The sequence below is a fragment of the Vombatus ursinus genome, unplaced genomic scaffold (genome assembly GCF_900497805.2).
Source record: "Vombatus ursinus unplaced genomic scaffold, bare-nosed wombat genome assembly UNPS02014861.1, whole genome shotgun sequence".
NCBI lineage: Eukaryota > Metazoa > Chordata > Mammalia > Diprotodontia > Vombatidae > Vombatus > Vombatus ursinus.
In genome coordinates this window covers 13,484,552-13,504,150 of record NW_020954639.1, presented here as the reverse complement: position 1 = coordinate 13,504,150, position 19,599 = coordinate 13,484,552, and the positions used below count along the sequence as shown (strand labels likewise).

At 36.8% G+C, this 19,599-nt stretch overlaps 1 protein-coding gene across 3 annotated transcripts in view; it reads right to left on the bottom strand.

The window, feature by feature from the left end:
• Positions 1–19,599, bottom strand: part of MPP7 (membrane palmitoylated protein 7) — a 256,221-nt gene that overhangs the window by 63,454 nt on the left and 173,168 nt on the right. For all 3 annotated transcript variants that reach the window (XM_027841614.1, XM_027841613.1, XM_027841612.1), the window contains exons 7-10: positions 9,877–9,958; positions 5,204–5,289; positions 4,272–4,346; positions 3,850–4,046 (exon numbers count right to left, since the gene is read on the bottom strand). In XM_027841614.1, coding sequence (XP_027697415.1) covers positions 3,850–4,046; positions 4,272–4,346; positions 5,204–5,289; positions 9,877–9,958 — 440 coding nt within the window. The remainder of the gene's footprint in view (positions 1–3,849; positions 4,047–4,271; positions 4,347–5,203; positions 5,290–9,876; positions 9,959–19,599) is intronic.

The following is a 19,599-nucleotide window of genomic DNA, read 5'->3' as shown; positions in this document are numbered from 1 at the left end:
TTTGGGCAAAATAGCTTGTAATAATTGTCTTAATTTCCTCTTCATTAGTGGTGAATTCACCCCTTTCATTTTTGATACTAGTCATTTGGTTTTCTTCTTTCTTTTTTTTTAAACAAAATTAATCAATGATTTATCTATTTTATTGGGTTTTTCATAAAACTAGCTTCTAGTTTTATTTATTAGTTCAATGGTTTCCTTACTTTCAATTTTATTCATCTATCCTTTGATTTTCAGGATTTCCAGTTTGGTGCTTAATTTGGGATTTTTAATTTGTTCTTTTTCTAGTTTTGTTACTTGCATGCCCAATTCACTGATCTGCGTTTTCTCTATTTTACTGATATAAGCAATTAAGAGACATAAAACTTCCCCTAAGTACTGCTTCGGCTGTATCTCATAAATTTTGGTATGTTGTCTCACTGTTGTCATTTTCTTAAGTGAAATTATCGATTGTTTCTATGATTTGTTCTTTGACCAACTTTTTTTTAGGATTAGATTATTTAATTTCCAAGTAATTTTTTCATCTCTCTTTCCATTGTCCATTATTGAATGTAATTTTTATTGCATTATGATCTGAAAAGAATGCATTTACTATTTTTGCTTTTCTGCATTTGGTTGTGAGGTTTTTATGTCCTAATACATAGTCAATTTTTGTGAAGATGCCATGTAGTGCTGAGAAAAAGGTATATTCCATTCTATTCCCATTCAGTTTTCTTCAGAGATCTATCATATCTAACTTTTCCAGAATTTTATTCACCCCCTTAACTTTTTTCTTATTTACTTTTTGGTTAGATTTATCTAGTTCTGAGAGGGAAAAATTGAGATCCCCTACTAGTATACTTTTATTATCTATTTCCTCCTGTAACTCATTCAATTTCTTCAAAAATTTAGATACTATACCATTTGGTGTATACATGTTTAGAACCAATATGACTTCTTTATGGTACCTTTCAGTAATATACAGTTTCCTTCTTTATCTCTTTTAATTAGATCTGGTCTTGCTTTTGCTTTGTCTAAGATCATACCCCTGCTTTCTTTATTTCAGCTGAAGCATAATACATTCTGCTCAAGTCCCTTACCTTTACATTGTGTGTATCTCTCTGCTTCAAATGTGTTTCTTGTAAACAATATATTACAGGATTCCGGTTTTTAATCTATTCTGCTATCTGCTTCTGTTTCATGGGTGAGTTTATCACATTCACTTTTATAGTTATGACAACTAACTTTGTATTTCCCTCCATGGTGTTTTTTGCTATACCCTCCCTTTTATCAGTCCTCCCTATTATTATCCCTGTCCCCATTTATTTCTTATAGAGTAAATTAGATTGCTATATCCAACTGAGTGTACATTATTCTCTCTTTGAGCTAATTTTGATGAGAGTAAGATTTAAGCTTTGCCTGCTACCCCCCCATCTTCCCCTCCATTATAATAGCTCTTTCATGCCTCTCTTAGTTGGCATAGTTTACCCATTCAATCCCCCCCCCCCTTCTTCCAGTGCAATTTTCTTTCTCACCCTTTTATTTTGTTTTCTTGGGATATCACCCCATCAAAGTAACTTTATACCCACACTCTCTGTCTACATATACTCCTTCTAATTGCTCTTATAGTAATAAAATGGTTAAGAATTATAACGATTATTTTGCCATATAGAAATGAAAATAGTTTAACCTTATTGAATTTCTTATGTTTATCTCTTTCTTGTTTCTTTTTTACCTTTTTATGTTTCCCTTGAGCCTTGTATGGAGGTCAAATTTTTTCTGGTTTCTAAATTTAGAAATGCTTAAAAGTCCTCTATTTCATTAAATGTCCATTTTCCCCCCTGTAAGATTATATTCAATTTTGCTGGATAGGTGATTCTTGGTTGCAATCCTGACTCCTTTGTCTTCTGGTATGTCATATTCCAAGCCCTCTGGTTCTTGAATGTGGAAGCTGCCAAATCCTGTGTAATCCTAACTATAGCTTCATGATATCTGAATTGTTTCTTTTTGGCTGCTTGCAATACTTTCTCCTTGATCTCTGAGCTGTGGAATTTAGTCATGATGTTCCTGGGAGTTTTCATTTTGGGATTGCTTTCAGGCAGTGATCAGTGGATTCTTTCAATTTCTATTTTGCCTTCTGGTTCTAATATATCAAAGCAGTTTTTTTTGGTAATTTCTTATATTATCAAGGTTTTTTTTTTTTAAAATTACGGCTTCTGGGTAGTCCAATAATTCTTGTATTATCTCTCCTGGATCTATTTTCTAGGTCAGTTGTTTTTCCAATGAGAAATTTCACATTTTCTTCTGTTTTTTTTTTTTACTTTCTTGATTTTGTTTTATTATATCTTGATATCTCATAGAGTCACTGATTTCTACTTTTTCAATTACAATTTTTAAGGAATTATTTTCTTTTTTTTGTACTTCCTTTTTGATTTGGCCAGTTCTATTTTTTTTTAGGGAGTTATTTCCCTCAGTAAATTTTTCCATGCTATTGACCCTTTTTTCATGATTCTCTTGCATTACTATTATTTCTTTACCCATGTTTTTCTTTTACTTCTCTAATTTGCTTTTTAAAATCCTTTTAAAGTTATTTCAGGAATTCTTTTTGGGCCTGAAACCAAATTACATTTTTCTCTGAGGCTTCACATGTAGCCATATTGTCCTCTTCTAAGTTTATGCCTTGATTCTCCCTATCACCATAATAACTTTCCATAGTCAAGCTTTTTTTTGTTTTGTTTTTTTGTTTCTACTAATTTTTTCTGCCCTTTCACTTGGTATTTTTATGTGAGAGTTGGGCTCTGGTCCTGTACTGTCCCAAGCTTTTTGTACAGGGGTCCTGGGTCTTACTGCTGGCTTTCACTGGCGTTCAGGAATTAGCTGCTTGCTTTCTCTGGAGGGCAGACTTCCCTTCTGTTTTGTATTGAGGTATGTGTGGGGCCTCCCTGTCGGCCTTCCCTGGGGTGTGGGGTTTAGGTGCTGGCCTGCTCCAGGGGTGAGGTCCTGCTGCTAGTTCGCTGTGGAAACAGGGTCTCTCTGCTGGTAGGCCCCAGGGGTGGGGTCTCACTGTTGGTCAGCTCTGGGGAGGGGCTTCACTCTGGTCAGCAATGGATCAAAGCCTAGCTGGTGGCTTGTGCTGGGGGTGGGATCATTTGGGTGGGGCCTTGCTGTGCTGCACAGATTGTTCACTTGCCTAGGAATCTGCTGATTTGCAGAAAGGGGAGGCCTCACTGGTGGATTGCCCTAGGCCTGGCCCTCTGCTGCAGGTCCCCTGCTGTGAGGCTGGCTGCTGCTGCGGCTGCTCTTGGCTCCCCTCCCATCCCAGTGAGACAGACCTTTCCTGGTGGGCTGGTAAGCTGCTTCCCTTCTCCTAGACCAATTCTGAGGAGGTTTTCTAGTTGTCTGGAGGGGAATTTGGGAGGGCTTCAGAGGGTTCCTTCCTCATGGCACCATCTTGGCACCCCATTAATTTCTGTAGATCACAGATCAATAAAAATAATACCAGAATATGGATTTTTTAAAAACAAACCACTAGTAGTTACAAGCAATAAAAATAATAGAAATTATTCAAGTTGAAAAATGAAGCCACCAGATTACAATTTTGCTGAATAGGACAGAAAAAGGCTGCAGCATTTACTTTTACCTAGTATGTCACTATAGTTCTCACAATGATGTGTTATTTTCCATATTCTTCTGTATACTTCCAAAAGCAAAAGTGTCCAAATTAAGCAACTAAGATCCTAGAAATGGTTTCTCACCTTAGAATAAAAACTCTGACGAGTTAACAAGTTGTTCCAATGATAACAAAATAATATATTTCAGAGAATAAAACAGGACTTAGTATAAGAAAAACAATAGGGTTCCTCAGTAGCTCACCTTTCCTGGAAATGTTTTGAAGGGATCAAGCCTGCTCGAGGATTGGCATCACCTTCATGTTTGGCTTGCCACCAGGTTGCATCATCTTGGCTCATAATCTGAAGGATATCTCCCTTTTTGAAAGAAAGCCCAGCTTCTTTACATGGAATTGCTTTATCCTCATAAGGATCATAGTCAAATAGGGCTTTGATATACATCTGTAAAAGGCAGAATATTTCAGTTGAATGTTGTATGAAATAAATATAAATATTACATGCATTAAATTGGTCCACTGTTCTTACTCTGATATTGAAGCCAGAATAAACTAAGAAAAATATAAGCAAATCATAATGCTGATTTGCTACTCAAATCAAGTAACATGCCATATGGAATATAATGCTGTTAATAAGGAAAAAAAAAACCCAGCTATAAGTAGTGATTACCTTGCCTTCTTTAGATGGTACATCCTCTTTGATGCTTGGTATAATTTTAAATGTAATTGCTCCCTGAGATTGAGCCTAATAAAAAAAAAGAATGAAACAAAAAGGTATTATACAAATAGATCTAAGATCTAATAACTTTGGGGCTTTATACTCAGTTATGCCATAATAAGGAAACCATTTCTATAAAAGCCTTTATAACTAGAAAAGATATTAAAGATTTCAAAAAAGTAAAAAAAACCCAAAACATTAAGCATATCACCTTATGTATTTTTACTGTTCATTGTGTGAACTAGTGTTTATGTCTGAATACTTTTTAGTCCTTAAAATATTTATAAACCACAAAATATTCTCAACATGTAAGAGACAGTGAATACTGAAGGTAGGTAAACACTGAATATATCTGGTATTATTGAATGGAATAGGAAAGTTACATAAAAGCTAGTTACCATGAGCATATGAAAATAGCCTGTAAAATAAAGCAAAGAGGCTCACTATAGTTGAATAGAATCCACAAAAGCTTATTGACAAGTATCAGCTGTATTTCTCATAATGAAAAATCTACGTATTTCCTGTGATTACATTTCATTGAATTAAAAGTGCTCATACCATCAATAGTGAGAATTTAGCCAAAGTGATTTTCCAAAGGGAAAAAAACCCACAAACTGGACAGGTTTCTTAGAGTACTTATATAATAGGACTTTAAAGACTCATTTGATTCACAGAATTTTCATAATTGATGAAAAAGTGTTTGGATTTCATGAAACTTCTAAATGAGTCTTCACAGGTTTAGATAAAGATTAAAATCACAAATTATAGTATGTCCTTGCATAATACCACACCATTAAATACATCAAGTGATCTAATTTCAATCAAAAGGCATTTCTTTTCACTATGAATTTCCACTGAAATTTTAAAATAATTTTGCTACTTACTAAAATCTGTATTATTTCCTCAGGTCTCTTATCTTCTACTGGAATTCCATTCACTTCCCTGAGTTCATCACCAACATGAATAAGACCTAGAAATTACCAACTTTGTTATAATAAAATGTATAGTAAAATGGATAAGGAAATGAAAAAGTACCTAAGCCATTAAGGAACAATCAGAATCCTCTGTACTAAATTAGATTCAAAAAAGGTACATCTGGGGGATCATAGCCAAGATGGTAGAGCACAGGCTGGGACCCAGTTGAACTTTCCCAATATTCCCCCCTAAACAACTTTAAAATAACACTTCAAATCAAATTTTGGAGTGACAGATCCAACAAAAGATCAGAGGGAGACATTCTTACAGCCTAAGACAATTCGAGAGGTCCAAAGGACAGGTTTATAACATCAGGGTGGGTGTGGATTCAGAGCATGGCAGGAGCACCAGCAATGGGCTTTGGAGGTGACTATAATAGCTTCGGGAGCTCTCCGTCCAGCGGGGCAGAAGGGTCAAACAACTGAACAAACTGGGGACCCTTGCTGGCACTGGATACAGCTGGTGCTGATTGGCAATTCTATTGCTCATAAAAAGTTCTGGGTTATAATTCCGGGGTGGAGAGGAGCACTAGCACTTGTGGCTGCAGGGGAACAAGAACCCTTCCTAGGTAAAAACCAGAGTACAGACCAGGAAAGCAGTGACCACATCTCTCCTGGGATAATACCACCTTGGAAGCACCAAAAACTTTTAACTCCCAGAAATAGATCTGAAAACAGTAGCACAAAAAAGCCTGAAACTTGAGGCAGTGCCTCCCCAACCTCAGGTGAGCAGAGCTCAACTTTAATGTAAAGTTCAAAGTGAAGAAACAGGTTGGGAAAATGAAAGAACAAAAAAATAATTTGACCATAAAAAGCTACCATGATGGTTGGGAAGTCCAAGACATAATCTTAAAAGAAGACAACTATGTAAAAATAGCTGCAACCAAAGCTTCTAAGAATAATGCTAACTGAACCCAAGGCCAGGAAGAATTCTGAGAAGAGTTAAAGAGATAAAAGTGGTAGAGGAAAAACTGGGAAAAGAAATGACAGCAAAGTAAGAAAATTATGAAAAGGGGAATTAATAGCTTGGTAAAAGAGGCACAAAGAAAAGTGAAGAAAATATAGTAGCTCGAAAAACAGAACTGGTCTAATAGTAAAAGAGGCACAAAAATTCATTGAAGAAAAGAACCCCTTTAAAAAGCAGAACAGACCAAATGGAAAAGGAGGTACAAAAATACAATGAAGAAAAGAATTCCTTTAAAAGCAGAATAGACCAAATGGAAGGCACAAAAGCTCACTGAAAAAAATAATTACTTAAAAGTCAGAATTGGGCAAGTGGAAGCTAATGACTCCCTGAGACATCAAGAAACAATAAAACAAAGTCAAAAGAACGAAAAAATTGAGGCAAATTTGAAATATTTCATCAGAAAAACAACTGACGTGAAAAACAGATTGAGGAGAGGTAATTTAAAAATTACTGAACTACATAAAAGTCATGATCAAAAAAAGAGCCTAGATGTCATCCTTCAAGAAACCATCAAGGAAAACTGCTAAAATATCTTAGTTCCAGAGGGTAAAATAGAAATGGAAAGAATCCTCTGATCACACCCTGAAAGAGATCTCAAAATGAAAACCAGGAATTTTACAACCAAATTCCAGAACTCCCACATTAAGGAGAAAATATTGCAAGCAACCAGAAAGAAACAGTTCAAATATCACAGAGCCACAGTCAGATTCACACAAGATTTAGGAGCTACCATTTTAGAAGAGCAAAAGATTTGGAATATGACATTCTGGAGAGTAAAGGAACTAGGATTAGAAGCAAGAATCATGTACCCAGCAAAATTGAGTATAATCCTTCAGGAGGAAAAACATTTAATGAAACAGATGACTTCCAAGCATTCCTGATAAAAAGAAAAGAGCTGAAAAGAAAATTCGACATTCAAAAAGAAAACTCAAGAGAAGAATAAAAAGGTAAACATGAAAGAGTAATAATTAGGGACTCAATAAAGTTAAACTATTTACATTCCTAGATAGGAAAATGATACTTGTAACTCCTGTAAGAACTTTATTATTATTAGGGCAGTTAAGAGGAGTCTACCTAGACAGAAAGCATAGGTGTGAGTAGATTATATTGGGTTGATCTCCCCACCCCCCAAAAAAAGGATGGGTGAGAAAGAAAGACATCCTGGGAGAGGAGGGAAGGGAAAGGAAGAATGGGGAAAATTATCTCACATAAAACAGGTGTGTAAGTAAGAACTTTTATAGTGTTTGGAGAAATGGGGTAAGGTACATAGGCATGAGCGGTGGCAGGCAATATTTGAACTTCAGTTTGATCAGAATTGTTCAAAAAAGGAAGACTATACATACACACACACACATACATATATACACATATAGATATGTGTGCATACATACATATAAACATATAAAAATATACAGGTATACATACACACATGTACATACACATATATGCATGCATTCAGTTGGATACAGAAATCTATCTTACCCAATATGGAAATAGGAGGGTATGGGGTTAAGAGATTGGGAGGGAGAATAACAAAAAATGTGGATTAAGGGAAGCAGTGGTCAAAAGTAAAACAGACTTTTGAGGAGGGACAGGATAAAAAGAAAGAGAGAAGGATAATCAGAAGAAAATAAGATGGAGAGGAATTTATAAAGTTAGTAATCATAATTGTGAATTTCAATGTGAATGGGAGGAGCTCACCCATAAAATGGTAACAGAGAGTAAAGGATTAGAAACCATAATCTAACAAAATGTTGTATACAAAAGACACACTTGAAACACAAAGGCACACAGAGAGTTAAAATAAAGAGCTGTAGCAGAATCTAGTGTGTTTCAACTGAAGTAAAAAACAAAAAAACAATCATGATCTCGGACAAAGCAAAAGCAAGAACAGACCTAATTAAAAAAGATAAGCAGGAAAACTACATGTTACTAATACGTACCACAAACAATTAAGTAATATAAAAAAATTTTACAGCAAATTTCTTGGATAAAGGCCTCATTTCTCAAATATATAGGGAACTTAGTCAAATGTATAAAAATAGGAGCCATTACCCAATTAATAAATGATTAAAGGATATGAACAGTGTTCAGAAGTAGAAATCAAAGCTTTCTATAGTCATGAAAAAATGCTCTAAATCACTACTGATTAGAGAAAAGCAAATTAAAACAGTTCTGAGATACCACCTCACTCTTATCAGAAATGACAAATGCTGGAAGGGATAAGGAAAAAATAGGTATATTAAAAAATTCTAGATCAAGGAGTGAATTGGTCCAGCCATTCTGGAGAATAATTGAGAACTACACCCAAAGGGTCATAAAACTGTGCATATCCTTTGACCCAGTAATGCTACTATAAGATTTGTACCCCAAAGATTAAAGAAAAGGAAAAGAACCTAATTATACAAAAATAGTTATAGCAGCTCTTTTTGTGATGACAACGAATTAGAAACGGAGGGGATGCTTATCAACTGGGGAGCAGCTGAACAAGTTGTGGCATATAGTAGTGATGGAGTAGTACTGTGCCATAAGAAATGATGAGGGGTATGGTTTCAGAAAAACATGGCAAGAACTATATGAACTGATGTAAACTGACTGAGCAGAATCAGATCACTGTGCACAGTAACAGCAATTTTGTAATCTTGATCAATTGTGAAAGACTTGGCTACTCTGATCAATACAATGATCCAAGGCAATTTCAAAGGATACATGATGCTATTCACCTCCAGAGAGAGAATTGAGGTACTCTGAGGGCAAAGTGAAGTACAATTTTCTCACTTCATTTTTTCTTGGTAATATGGCTAATACAGAAATATGTTTTGCATGATTTTACACATGCATAATTGATATGTTATTTGCCTTTTCAGTGGATGGGAGAGAGGCAGGGAGGAGAGAGAGAATCTGGAACTCAAAATTTAAAAAGAAAAGAATGCTTTAAAATAAATAAATAAAACATTTTGAAAAGAGAGAGAGAGAGACAATGGTACACCTTAAGTTGACAATATGTCGGAAGTAAGACCAGACCAGAAAAACAGTCAGTAGCAGAAATAATAAAAATTACACCATGGCCTTCAGTCAAGTAAAGCTCATTACAATTTCCTCCCTTCCTCTCTCCCTCTTTTAAAGGATTTAAAGAAACTGTATTCTTCAGATATTTGATTTTGTAAAAAAAGTAATTTTCAGAAACACTGAAATATTTAAAGGATTAGAGAATGTTAGAGCATGTTGCATAGCACCATCATTTTAGAGACAAAAAAACAGACTGAGTTAAAACACCTCAAACAAGGCTAGAGAGATAAGAGGCAGTCTCAAGATTTGACCCCAAGGTTTCTTCCTAGCAGCAAAGCATGCTGCCTTACAGACTTGGGATGATTTCACAAAGAAAGAACTTTAAGCATTGTGAAGGTTGATCATCCTTTATTTATATTCAGTTTGGGAATAAGCAATGGAAGAAAAAAATGACACTAAAATAATCTGGTTCAAATGATTCCTAAATCATTTCCACATTTCAGTTGTCATTTCCTTGATTATCTATGCTGATAACACAGGTACATTATGTAAATACTACACCTAAAACAATACACTTTATCTTAGTTTCACTTATGTGAAATCTTACCACTTCTGTCTGCAGCTCCTCCTCTCATAATTCTAGCCACAACAATTGCTCCAGTATTCTCATCCTTCTTAATTGTGGCTCCCTAAAGACAACCCAAAAATATGGGGAAGGGAAAGATACAGGGTAAGTCCATTTGTATAGAAAAAACTAAATGAATGTAAAGAAAAATTATAGTCTTAGTCAAAAATAAGAATGTTACCTGTTATTAATAGTTTAATAACTATGACATTAATTTGATCTATCATGATTACTAACACTGAAAACCTGCATCTCTTAAATCCATCTTCTAGATTTATAAAAGCAATTTGTACACATTCTTTTTTTTATGGTAATTTTTATTTATTTTTAGTTTTCATCATTTACTTCCATAAGATTCTGAATTCCAAATTTTCACCCCATCTTGCCCCTCCCCCACCCCAAGATGGCATACATTCTAAATACCCCTTCCCCTAGTCTGCCTTCCCTTCTATCTCTCCCCCTCTTCTCTTATCCCCTCCCCCTTCAGTTTTCCTGTAGGCCAGGATGGATTTCTGTACCCCATTTCCTGTATTTCTTATTTCCCAGTTGCATGTGAAAACATTTTTTTTAAACATGTGGTTTTTTAAATTTTTTTTTAATTTTTAGTTTTCAACATTTACTTCCATAAGATTTTGAGTTCCAAATTTTCACCCCATCTCGCCCCTCCCCCACCCCAAGATGGCATGCATTCTGAATACCCCTTCCCCTAGTCTGCTTTCCCTGCTATCTCTCCCCCCCCTTCCCCTTCTATTTTCCTGTAGGGCAGGATAGATTTCTGTACCCCATTTCCCATATTTCTCATTTCTCAGTTGCATGTGAAAACATTTTTTTTAAACATGTGTTTATTTAAACTTTGGGTTCCAAATTTTCTCCCTTCTTCCCTCCCCACCCACCCTCATTGAAAAGGCAAGCAACTCAATATAGGCTATACTTGTGCAGTTATGCAAAACACTTCCATAGTAGACATGCTGTGAAAAACTAACTCTATTTCCCTTGATCCTATCCCACCCACCCATTTATTCTATTCTTTCTTTTGACCCTGTCCCTCCTCAGAAGTATTTGCTTCTGATTACTCCCTTTCCCAATCTGCCTTCCTCTCTATCATTCCCCTACTCTCTTGTCCCCTTCCCCCACTATTTTCCTGTAGGGTAAGACAGATTTCCACACCCAATTGACTGTGTATGTTATTCCCTCCTTAAGTCAAATCCTATGAGAATAAGATTCACTCATTTCCTCTCACCTTCTCCTGTTTCCCCTCCACTGTAAGAGCCTTTTCTTTTCTGTTTTGTTTTTTTTTTTCTGTGGGATAATTTACCCCATTCTACCTCTCCACTTCTCCTTCTCCTAGTATATTCCTCTCTCACCCCTTACTTTTATTCTCCAGATATGACCCCTGCATTTTCAACTCACCCTGTGTCCTCTATCTATCTATATCTATATCTATATATACATACATATAACTTTTTCCCCTCCAACTACCCCAATACTGACAAAGGTCTCATGAGTTACAAATATCATCTTTCCATGCAGGAATGTAAACAGTTCAACCTTAATAAATCTCTTATGATTTTCTCTTTCCTGTTTACCTCTTCATGTTCCACTCGAGTCTTGTATTTGAAAATCAAATTTTCTATTCAACTCTGTTCTTTTCATCAAGAATGCTTGAAGTCCTCTACTTCACTGAATGACAATTTTTTCCCCTGAAGGATTATACTCAGTTTTGCTGGGTAGGTGATTCTTGGTTGTAATCCTATCTCCTTTGCCCTCTAGAATATTATATTCCATGCCCTGTAGTCCCTTAATGTAGAAGCTGCTAAATCTTGTGTTATCCTGATTGTGTTTCCACAATATTTGAATTGTTTCTTCCTAGCTGCTTGCAATATTTTCTCCTTGACCTGGGAACTCTGGAATTTGACTACAATATTCCTAGGAGTTTTCCTTTGGGGATCTCTTTCAGGAGGAGATCAGTGGATTCTTTCAATTTCTAGTTTGCCCTCTGGTTCTAAAATATCAGGGCAGTTTTCCTTGATAATTTCTTGAAAGATGATGTCTAGGTTCTTTTTTTGATCATGGCTTTCAGATAGTCCAATAATTTTTAAATTCTCTCTCCTGGATCTATTTTCCAGGTCAGTTGTTTTTCCAATGAGCTGTTTCACATTGTTTTCTAGTTTTTCATTCTTCTAGATTTGTTTTACAGTGTCTTGATTTCTCATAAAGTCACTAGCTTCCAATTGCTCTATTCTAATTTTTAAGAAAGTATTTTCTTCAGTAATCTTTTGGACTTCCTTTTCCATTTGGCCAATTTTGCTTTTTAGGGTATTCTTCTCATTGGCTTTTTGAACCTCTTTTGCCATTTGGGTTAGGCTATTTTTTAAGGTGTTATTTTCTTCAGTATTTTTTTGGGTCTCCTTTAGCAAGCTGTTGACTTGTTTTTCATGATTTTCTTGCATCACTCTCATTTCTCTTCTCAGTTTTTCCTCTCCTTCTCTTACTTGCTTCTCAAAATCTCTTTTGAGCTCTTCCAAGGCCTGGGACTGATTCATATTTTTCTTGGAGGCTTTGGATGTAGGAGGTTTGGCTTTGTTGTCTTCTTCTGGTTGTATGTTTTGATCTTCTTTGTCACCAAAGTAAGATATAGTCTGACTCTTTTTGCACTGTTTACTCATGATCCCGGCCAATTACTTGAGTTTTAAACTCTTTGTTAAGGTAAAAATCTGCTTCCAATGTGAAGAGTGTACTGTCCCAAACTCCGGGGGTTTGTACAGCTGTTTTCAGAGGTACTTCTAGGGACCTGTAAATTTTCAGTTCTTCCAAGGTGGTACAATTAAGGACAAGGTGTTTACTCCTTTCCTGGCCTGGGCTCTGGTCTTTCAGTGACCACAAGCACACTTTTCTGCCTTGGAACTCTGAGGAGGATTCCCTCTCCACTGCGGCCACAAGCTCCACCATGCCAAAGTTCCTCCTCGCCCCAGGACCCCCACCCAGAACTGTGACCCAGATCCAAGCATGAGCAAAGCAATAGAGTCCTGCCTCAGTGCCAGCAAAGAGATCCCTGCAATCCCCCTCTGATCAGCCACTTGATTCCCCCTCCGTCTATGGGCCGACAGCTCCAGAAGCAGGTGCGCTAGGACTGGGGCTGGAACTGCACTTCTCTCTCACCGAGGTCTGACAGACGTTTCCTACTGATCTTCTAAGTTCTCTTTAATGTTTGTGGGTTGAGAAGTCTGGAAACTGCCATAGCTGCCTGTGATTCAGTCCCCTGAGGCGTATTTCAGGTTTGCTGTGGCCTTGTCTTTGCCTGTGTGCCCATGCTGAACTGCGCTCCTCTCTCAGCCTGGTGCAATAAACCTTTCCAATCAACCATCCAGGTTGTCTTGGGCTGGAAATTTGTTTCACTCTGCATTTTTGTGGGTTCTGCTAGTCTAGAATTTGTTTAGAGCCATTTTTACAGGTATTTGGAGGGGTTTGGGGGAGAGCTCAATCAAGTCACTGCTTTTATACCACCTCCAATGAGTAATAATTTTTTTTAAATAAAAATATTCCTTTAAAATTTCATCTTATTAAAATTTACCAAATTTCTTGTCTTCTAAGATCTCCCTGAAACCAGATATAAGCATTCAATGTATTAATTATGTACGTTTTGCCTTATCTGTACATTTGAAAAGCACGTTCTCTCTTCCTTTATCCGGATCATTAACAAAAGTTATAAACAATACAAACAGCAATACAGATTCCTGGGGAACTTTACTGGAGACTTGTTTCCAAGTTGACATGGAACTATCAATGATTTAATCTTTGGGTTTAGACTAAAACTTGTTCTGAATTCATGTAACTGAATTATCATTTAGTTCAAATCTCTGCATCTTGTCTATATTAATGGTATTAGATATTCCATCAAACACTTTGCCTAAATATAAGCAGACTATACCTATGGTATTCCCCCTGCTCTATTGCTATAGTAGCACTGTAAAAAAAAGAAACAAAATTAGATTGGCATTATCTATTCTTGATGATGCCATGCTGGCCTTAATGATTATCAATTAAAAAGTATTAAATGCTTACTCTGTGTCAGCTAGATGCTAGGAATACAAAAACAAAAGTGAAACAATCCTTGCCCTCAGGGAGCTAAAATTCTTTTAGGTGAAATGACATGATATTCATGTAGCCATGGGGACAGTATATATAAGGACATGGAGATAGGATGTGTTGCACAAGGAACAAGCAATGTGTAATCAACTGGGAAAGGTAGGTAGGAGTCAGACTGTGAAGAATTTAAATTGACAAAAATAGGATTTTGTAGTTTATCCTGGAGGCAATGTAGCTTTCTGAACAGTGGAGTGATGAATTCAGGACTTGTACTTTAGGAATATCACTATGACAACTATTTGAAGGATGAACTTGAGAGGAGAGACTTGAAGCAAGAAGCTCCTGCCATAGTGCAGGTGACAGGCAATGCAGACTTGGACTAATGTGGTGGCTATACAAGATCAGGGCTTCCTTTTCATAATAATTACCTTAAATTTTTACCTTCAAGATGTTCTCATGGCATTAGTAGAGTGGGTGATGTTATTCCTATCCCTATCCACAAAACAGTTTACAGATAAGGATACTGGATGTTTAAGGGAGGTTAAATGAATTGACTGAAACCACACAATAAATTAATGGCAAAGTCAGGACTAGTACCATGTACTTGACTCCTTTAGCCTGGGGCTTTTAACATAACAGTATGCTGCGGTCCATTTTGGAGAAGATTCTTAAATTCAGAAAATAATAAAATAGGCCTGACAGGTGGGTTACTTAAGTGTCTTTTCTTAGGCAACATACCCAAGTGGCAATAGTATCTACTATCCTTATGCTTTAGGATCAGGTAGCTTCCTACTGGGCACAGAAATATTCTAATTTTCTGGTCTGAGGTAGGGAAAGAATCGTAAAGCAGGTTTTTCAACATTCTTGTTTTATGGAGCAAAGGCAAAGTCTGCATGCTCACAGGCTAACAAATGGAACTACTGGGCTGCAAGAATAACACACACTAGCAGTTATGTTTTGGCAAGGAAATCTTGAAAAGGCATCCAAGAAATCAGTGAGAGTTTGGAAAAGTCATCCCACATTGCATCACAGTTCTGAAATACTGCCCTTTAGGTGGGGTAAAATTCACACCACAGTAGAAAGTGGGATTTTTCTAGAATTTGCCAATAATAACATTCCTATAATTAAAAAACAGATATAATGAAACATAAAAGAACTAGCACGACTGCTCTAGTAGACACATTTGTGTATGTGGAATGCGTTTCTGTGGAATGCATTTCTGGCATAAGTCTACATTTGGCTACATTAATGCTAAGATAACAAGTTGGCAGGCACCCTATTATTATGGCACAGAGGACAGATCACTGGACTTGCAGTCTGCAAGACCTGAATTCAAATCCTGCCTCAGTCACTTACTAGTTATGTGACCTTAGACAAGTCCTTCAACTTCTCTCAGTCTCAGTTTTCTCATCTGTAATTTGGAGATAATTATAGTGTCTACAGGATTGTTGTGAAGATTAAAAGTACTTTGCAAACCTTAAGGTGCTATATCAATGTTAGCTATTATTATTTATCCCATAATCAAATAAACCAAAGATCTAAATGAACATCAAAACCAAATTTAAAAAAGCAAATGAGATGCTTTTCCTTAGATCAGCAATTTAAACTGTGCTCAAATCAGTATAAAATAAAAAACTCTACTACTCTGATGTAGATAGTCCAGTGGATTTAAATCTAAAGTGACTTACAGAGATCTCTAACAAGTATAATCACTGTCTATTAATGGTGTGTCACCATCCGAGACATAAAAGCTAATCTGTTAGATGACTATGAAGCTCTAAAAGGATCCTGACAAACTAGAACATTCTCTCACCATCTTCAATGCGTTGAGTACCTGCCTCATGGTCTCTCCTCTTCCACTCTGGCCCTCATACTTAGGGATTTCAACATACTTACTGATACTTCCTCAAACACCGAACCTCCCAGTTCCTTAACTAATTGACTGAACATGTCCTATTCCTCCACCCCACCCCAAGCCACAAAATGATCATACCTTTGATCCTGCTATCACCCCACAAATGCACCATTTCCATATGCATGAATCTAAAATTCTATTTTGTGATCACAATCTATTGTTATTCCAACTCTCTCTCTGCCTTGCAACCCCAAACCCTATTTTTCACCCTCACTGTGACCTCCAATCCTGTGACCTTCAGTTCCTTCCCAGGCCATCACTCCTACACTGGCTAGACTCTCTTCCCTTCATGATCATGCCCTTTTGGTGAGTCAGTTCAACTCTACACTGGCTTCTTGTCTCGAGTTTCTTGCCTTCTTATATCTTGCACTGCCAAGCCTCAGCCCTGCATTATTCCCACCATCTGCTGCCTCTGCTCCTCTTCTCATGCTGCTGAAAGTTGCTGGAGAAGATTATAAAATTGTGTTGACTAGGTCCGCTACAAATTTGTGTTTATGACATAATCTCAACTGAGCCCTCACTGAAGTAAAACAAGTCTTTTATAGATCCCTAATTAACTCACTATCCCACTCACCACAGTAGTTTTTCCAAATCTTTTCATTTTCAAACTTCCTATGGCTCGCCCCCGCTTAAAGTATTTCATTTCACTGAAAAAATGGATTCCAGTTGCTCAGAGTTCTCTCTTATCCCTTCCTCCCCATCTCATCACTCAGATACCTTCTGTCACTATCTCCTTCTTCATCCCTGTTTCTAATAAAGAGGTGGCTCTTTCTTTGCCAAGGCAAACTCCTCTATCTGCACATTCCCTCCTGCCTTCTCCAGCAGATAGATCCTAACCATACCCATTCTCTCACTTACCTTAAACTGCCCCCTGTCTATTGGATGCTTCTCTACTGCTTAAAGTATGCCTATGTCTCCCTCATCCTCAAAATCTCCTCATTTCATCTGTCAATACCATATCGCTCCTCCCTTTTGTGGCTAAATGTTTGGAGGTCTTTAACAATTGGTGCCACTACTTCCTTTCCTCTCATTCTCTTCCTAACTCTCTACGGTTTGGCTTCCAGCCTCACTATCAATTCAAACCACTCTTTCCAAAGTTACCCCCAATCTCTTAACTGCCAAATCTAATGACCTTTTCTCAATTTTCATCTTTCTCACTTTCTCTGCAGCCTTTGGCACTGTTAATCACTTTCTTCTCTCTAGATTTCCATAATACTACTCCATACTACTTCCCCTCTTACCTGTCTGACCACTCCTTCTTAGTCTCCTTTCTGAATTTTCATCCAAGTTATTTGCACCAAATAACTAGGTGGGTATCTTGCAGGGCTCTGTCCTGAGCCATCTTTTTCCTCTACACTGTTTCTCTTGGTAATCTCATCTGCTCCCATGGACTCAATCTCTATGCTAATGATTCTTAAATCTACTTATACAGCCATACCTTCTCTCCTAACCTCCAAACTTGCATCTTTAATTGCCTAACGGACATCTCAAACTGGATGGCCCACAGACATTTTATACTTAACATGTCCAAAACTGAACTCATTATCTTTTCCCCTAAACTTTCCTTTCTTCCAAATTTCCTTTTAGTGTGGAGATATTTCCATCCTCCCAGTCACCTAGATTTATCCTCAATTTCTCACTCTCTCTTATCCCCCCAATTTCTAAAATGTTGCTAAGTCCTGTTGAAGAGTACCTTTGTAGCATCTTTCATATGTACCTTCTCGTCTCCTCTCCTATGAACCTATTGCAGGTCCTCACCACTTCATGCTTGGACTATTGTAATAGCATTCAAGTTGGTCTCCCTGCCTCAAGCATCTCCCCACTCTAGTCTATCCTCCACCCATCTGTCAAATTCTTCTTCCTAAAGCTCAGGTCTGATCATGTCACCCCCTTCCTCACCCTATTCAATAAACTCTAGTAGCTACCTATTACCTTTGGAAACAAATACAAAATCTTCTTTTTGTCGTTCAAAGCCCTTCATATCCCCTCCTACTTTTCCAGTCTTGTTACACTTTACTCAGCTTCATGTACTCTGTAATCAAGTGACATTGGCAAGTGTCCCATGCTGGGAATTCTCTTCCTCCTTATCTCTGCCATTTGACTTCCTTCAAATACCAGCAAAAACCCATTTTCTTTTTTTTCTTTTTATATATCTTATTTCCCCCCAATTACATGTTAAAACAATTTTTAACATTTTTAAACTTTTTTTTTAAGTTTAGAGTTACAAATTCTATTCTTCCCTCCCTGCCTTCCCCTCGAGACAGTAAGCAAGCAGATACAGGTTATATATGTGCAATCACGTAAAACATTTCCATGTTAGCTATTTTGTACAAGAAGACGAGAATAAAAGAAAAAGAATGAAAGAAACAAAGTGAAAAACAGCATGCTTCAGTCTATATTCAAACAACACCGGTCCTTTCTCTGGAGGTAAATGGTGTGCTTCATCAGTAGTCCTTTGGAATTGTCTTGGATCATTGTATTGCTAAGAATAGCTAAGTCATTCATAGTTATTCATAGAACAATATTGCTGTTACTATGTATAATGTTCTCTTGTTCTGTTCACTTCACTTTGTATCAGCTCATCTTTCCAGGAAAAATCCATTTTCTACAAGAAGCCTTTCCTAAATCCCTTTAATGCTAATGCTTTCCATTTGTTGATTATCTCCAATTAATCCTGAACATATCTTGTTCATACATAGTAGCTTTCATATGTCTCCCCCATTAGACTATGAGCTCCTTGAAAGTAGTAACTGTCTTCTGTCTTCCTTTGTATATCCAGTACTAAACACAGTGCCTGGAACATAGTAGACACAACAAATATTACTTCTTGACAGACTGAATAATGGAATATTACTGCCACATAATAAATTCCAAACATGATAAACATAGAGAAGCACAGAAAGACTGACATGAACTGATGCAAAGTGAAGCAAGCAGAGCCAGGAAAACAATATAAAATGTCGCAACAATGTAAATGAACAACTATCAACAAACAATTGAAAATGAAATTTCAAAATTACATAGAAACATAGCTCCAAAGACTCAATATGAGAAGACACCGCACCACATTACTTTGCTGAGGTGCGGGGGGCAAGGACATGTATTATGACAAACTTTTAAATTTACTGATATTTTACTGATTTTTTCCTCTTCTTTGTCTTAAAAAGTTCTTTGTGATGAAGGTTGGCTTTCCAGGAAAGTGAAAGGGGAATCACATGGGAGAAATTTAGGTAATATGAAAATAAAATATACCAAAAGCATGTATTTAAAAGGCATATGACTTCTACTTTGTCATAGAGGACAGATGTAGCACCAATGAGTAAAAGTTGTAAACAAGTTTATTCAGGTTTAAAGTAAGGAAAAAATTCCTAACATTCAGAGAGGTTCCAAAGTAAGTGAGACAGTGGTTTTCCCCTCTTTGGAGTTCTTGAGGCAAAGGTGGGTTTACTCTTGTTGAGTACATGGCTTCTGAGATTCCTTATAATTCTGATATTCTGTGAAAGCCTAACACTGACTCAATCAATAAATAGTAACTGAGTACTAAACTATGTGCTCAGCATTTTGTCAATCACTGAGAGAAATACAGAAGACAAAGCCCTTGGTGTCAGCGATTTTATAGTCTAGAGTTGACAGGAGAGGTCAAGTTCAATGAATTAGACGTTTAACCTCTCTACTTTTTATATATAGTCACAAATCTTTTGTTT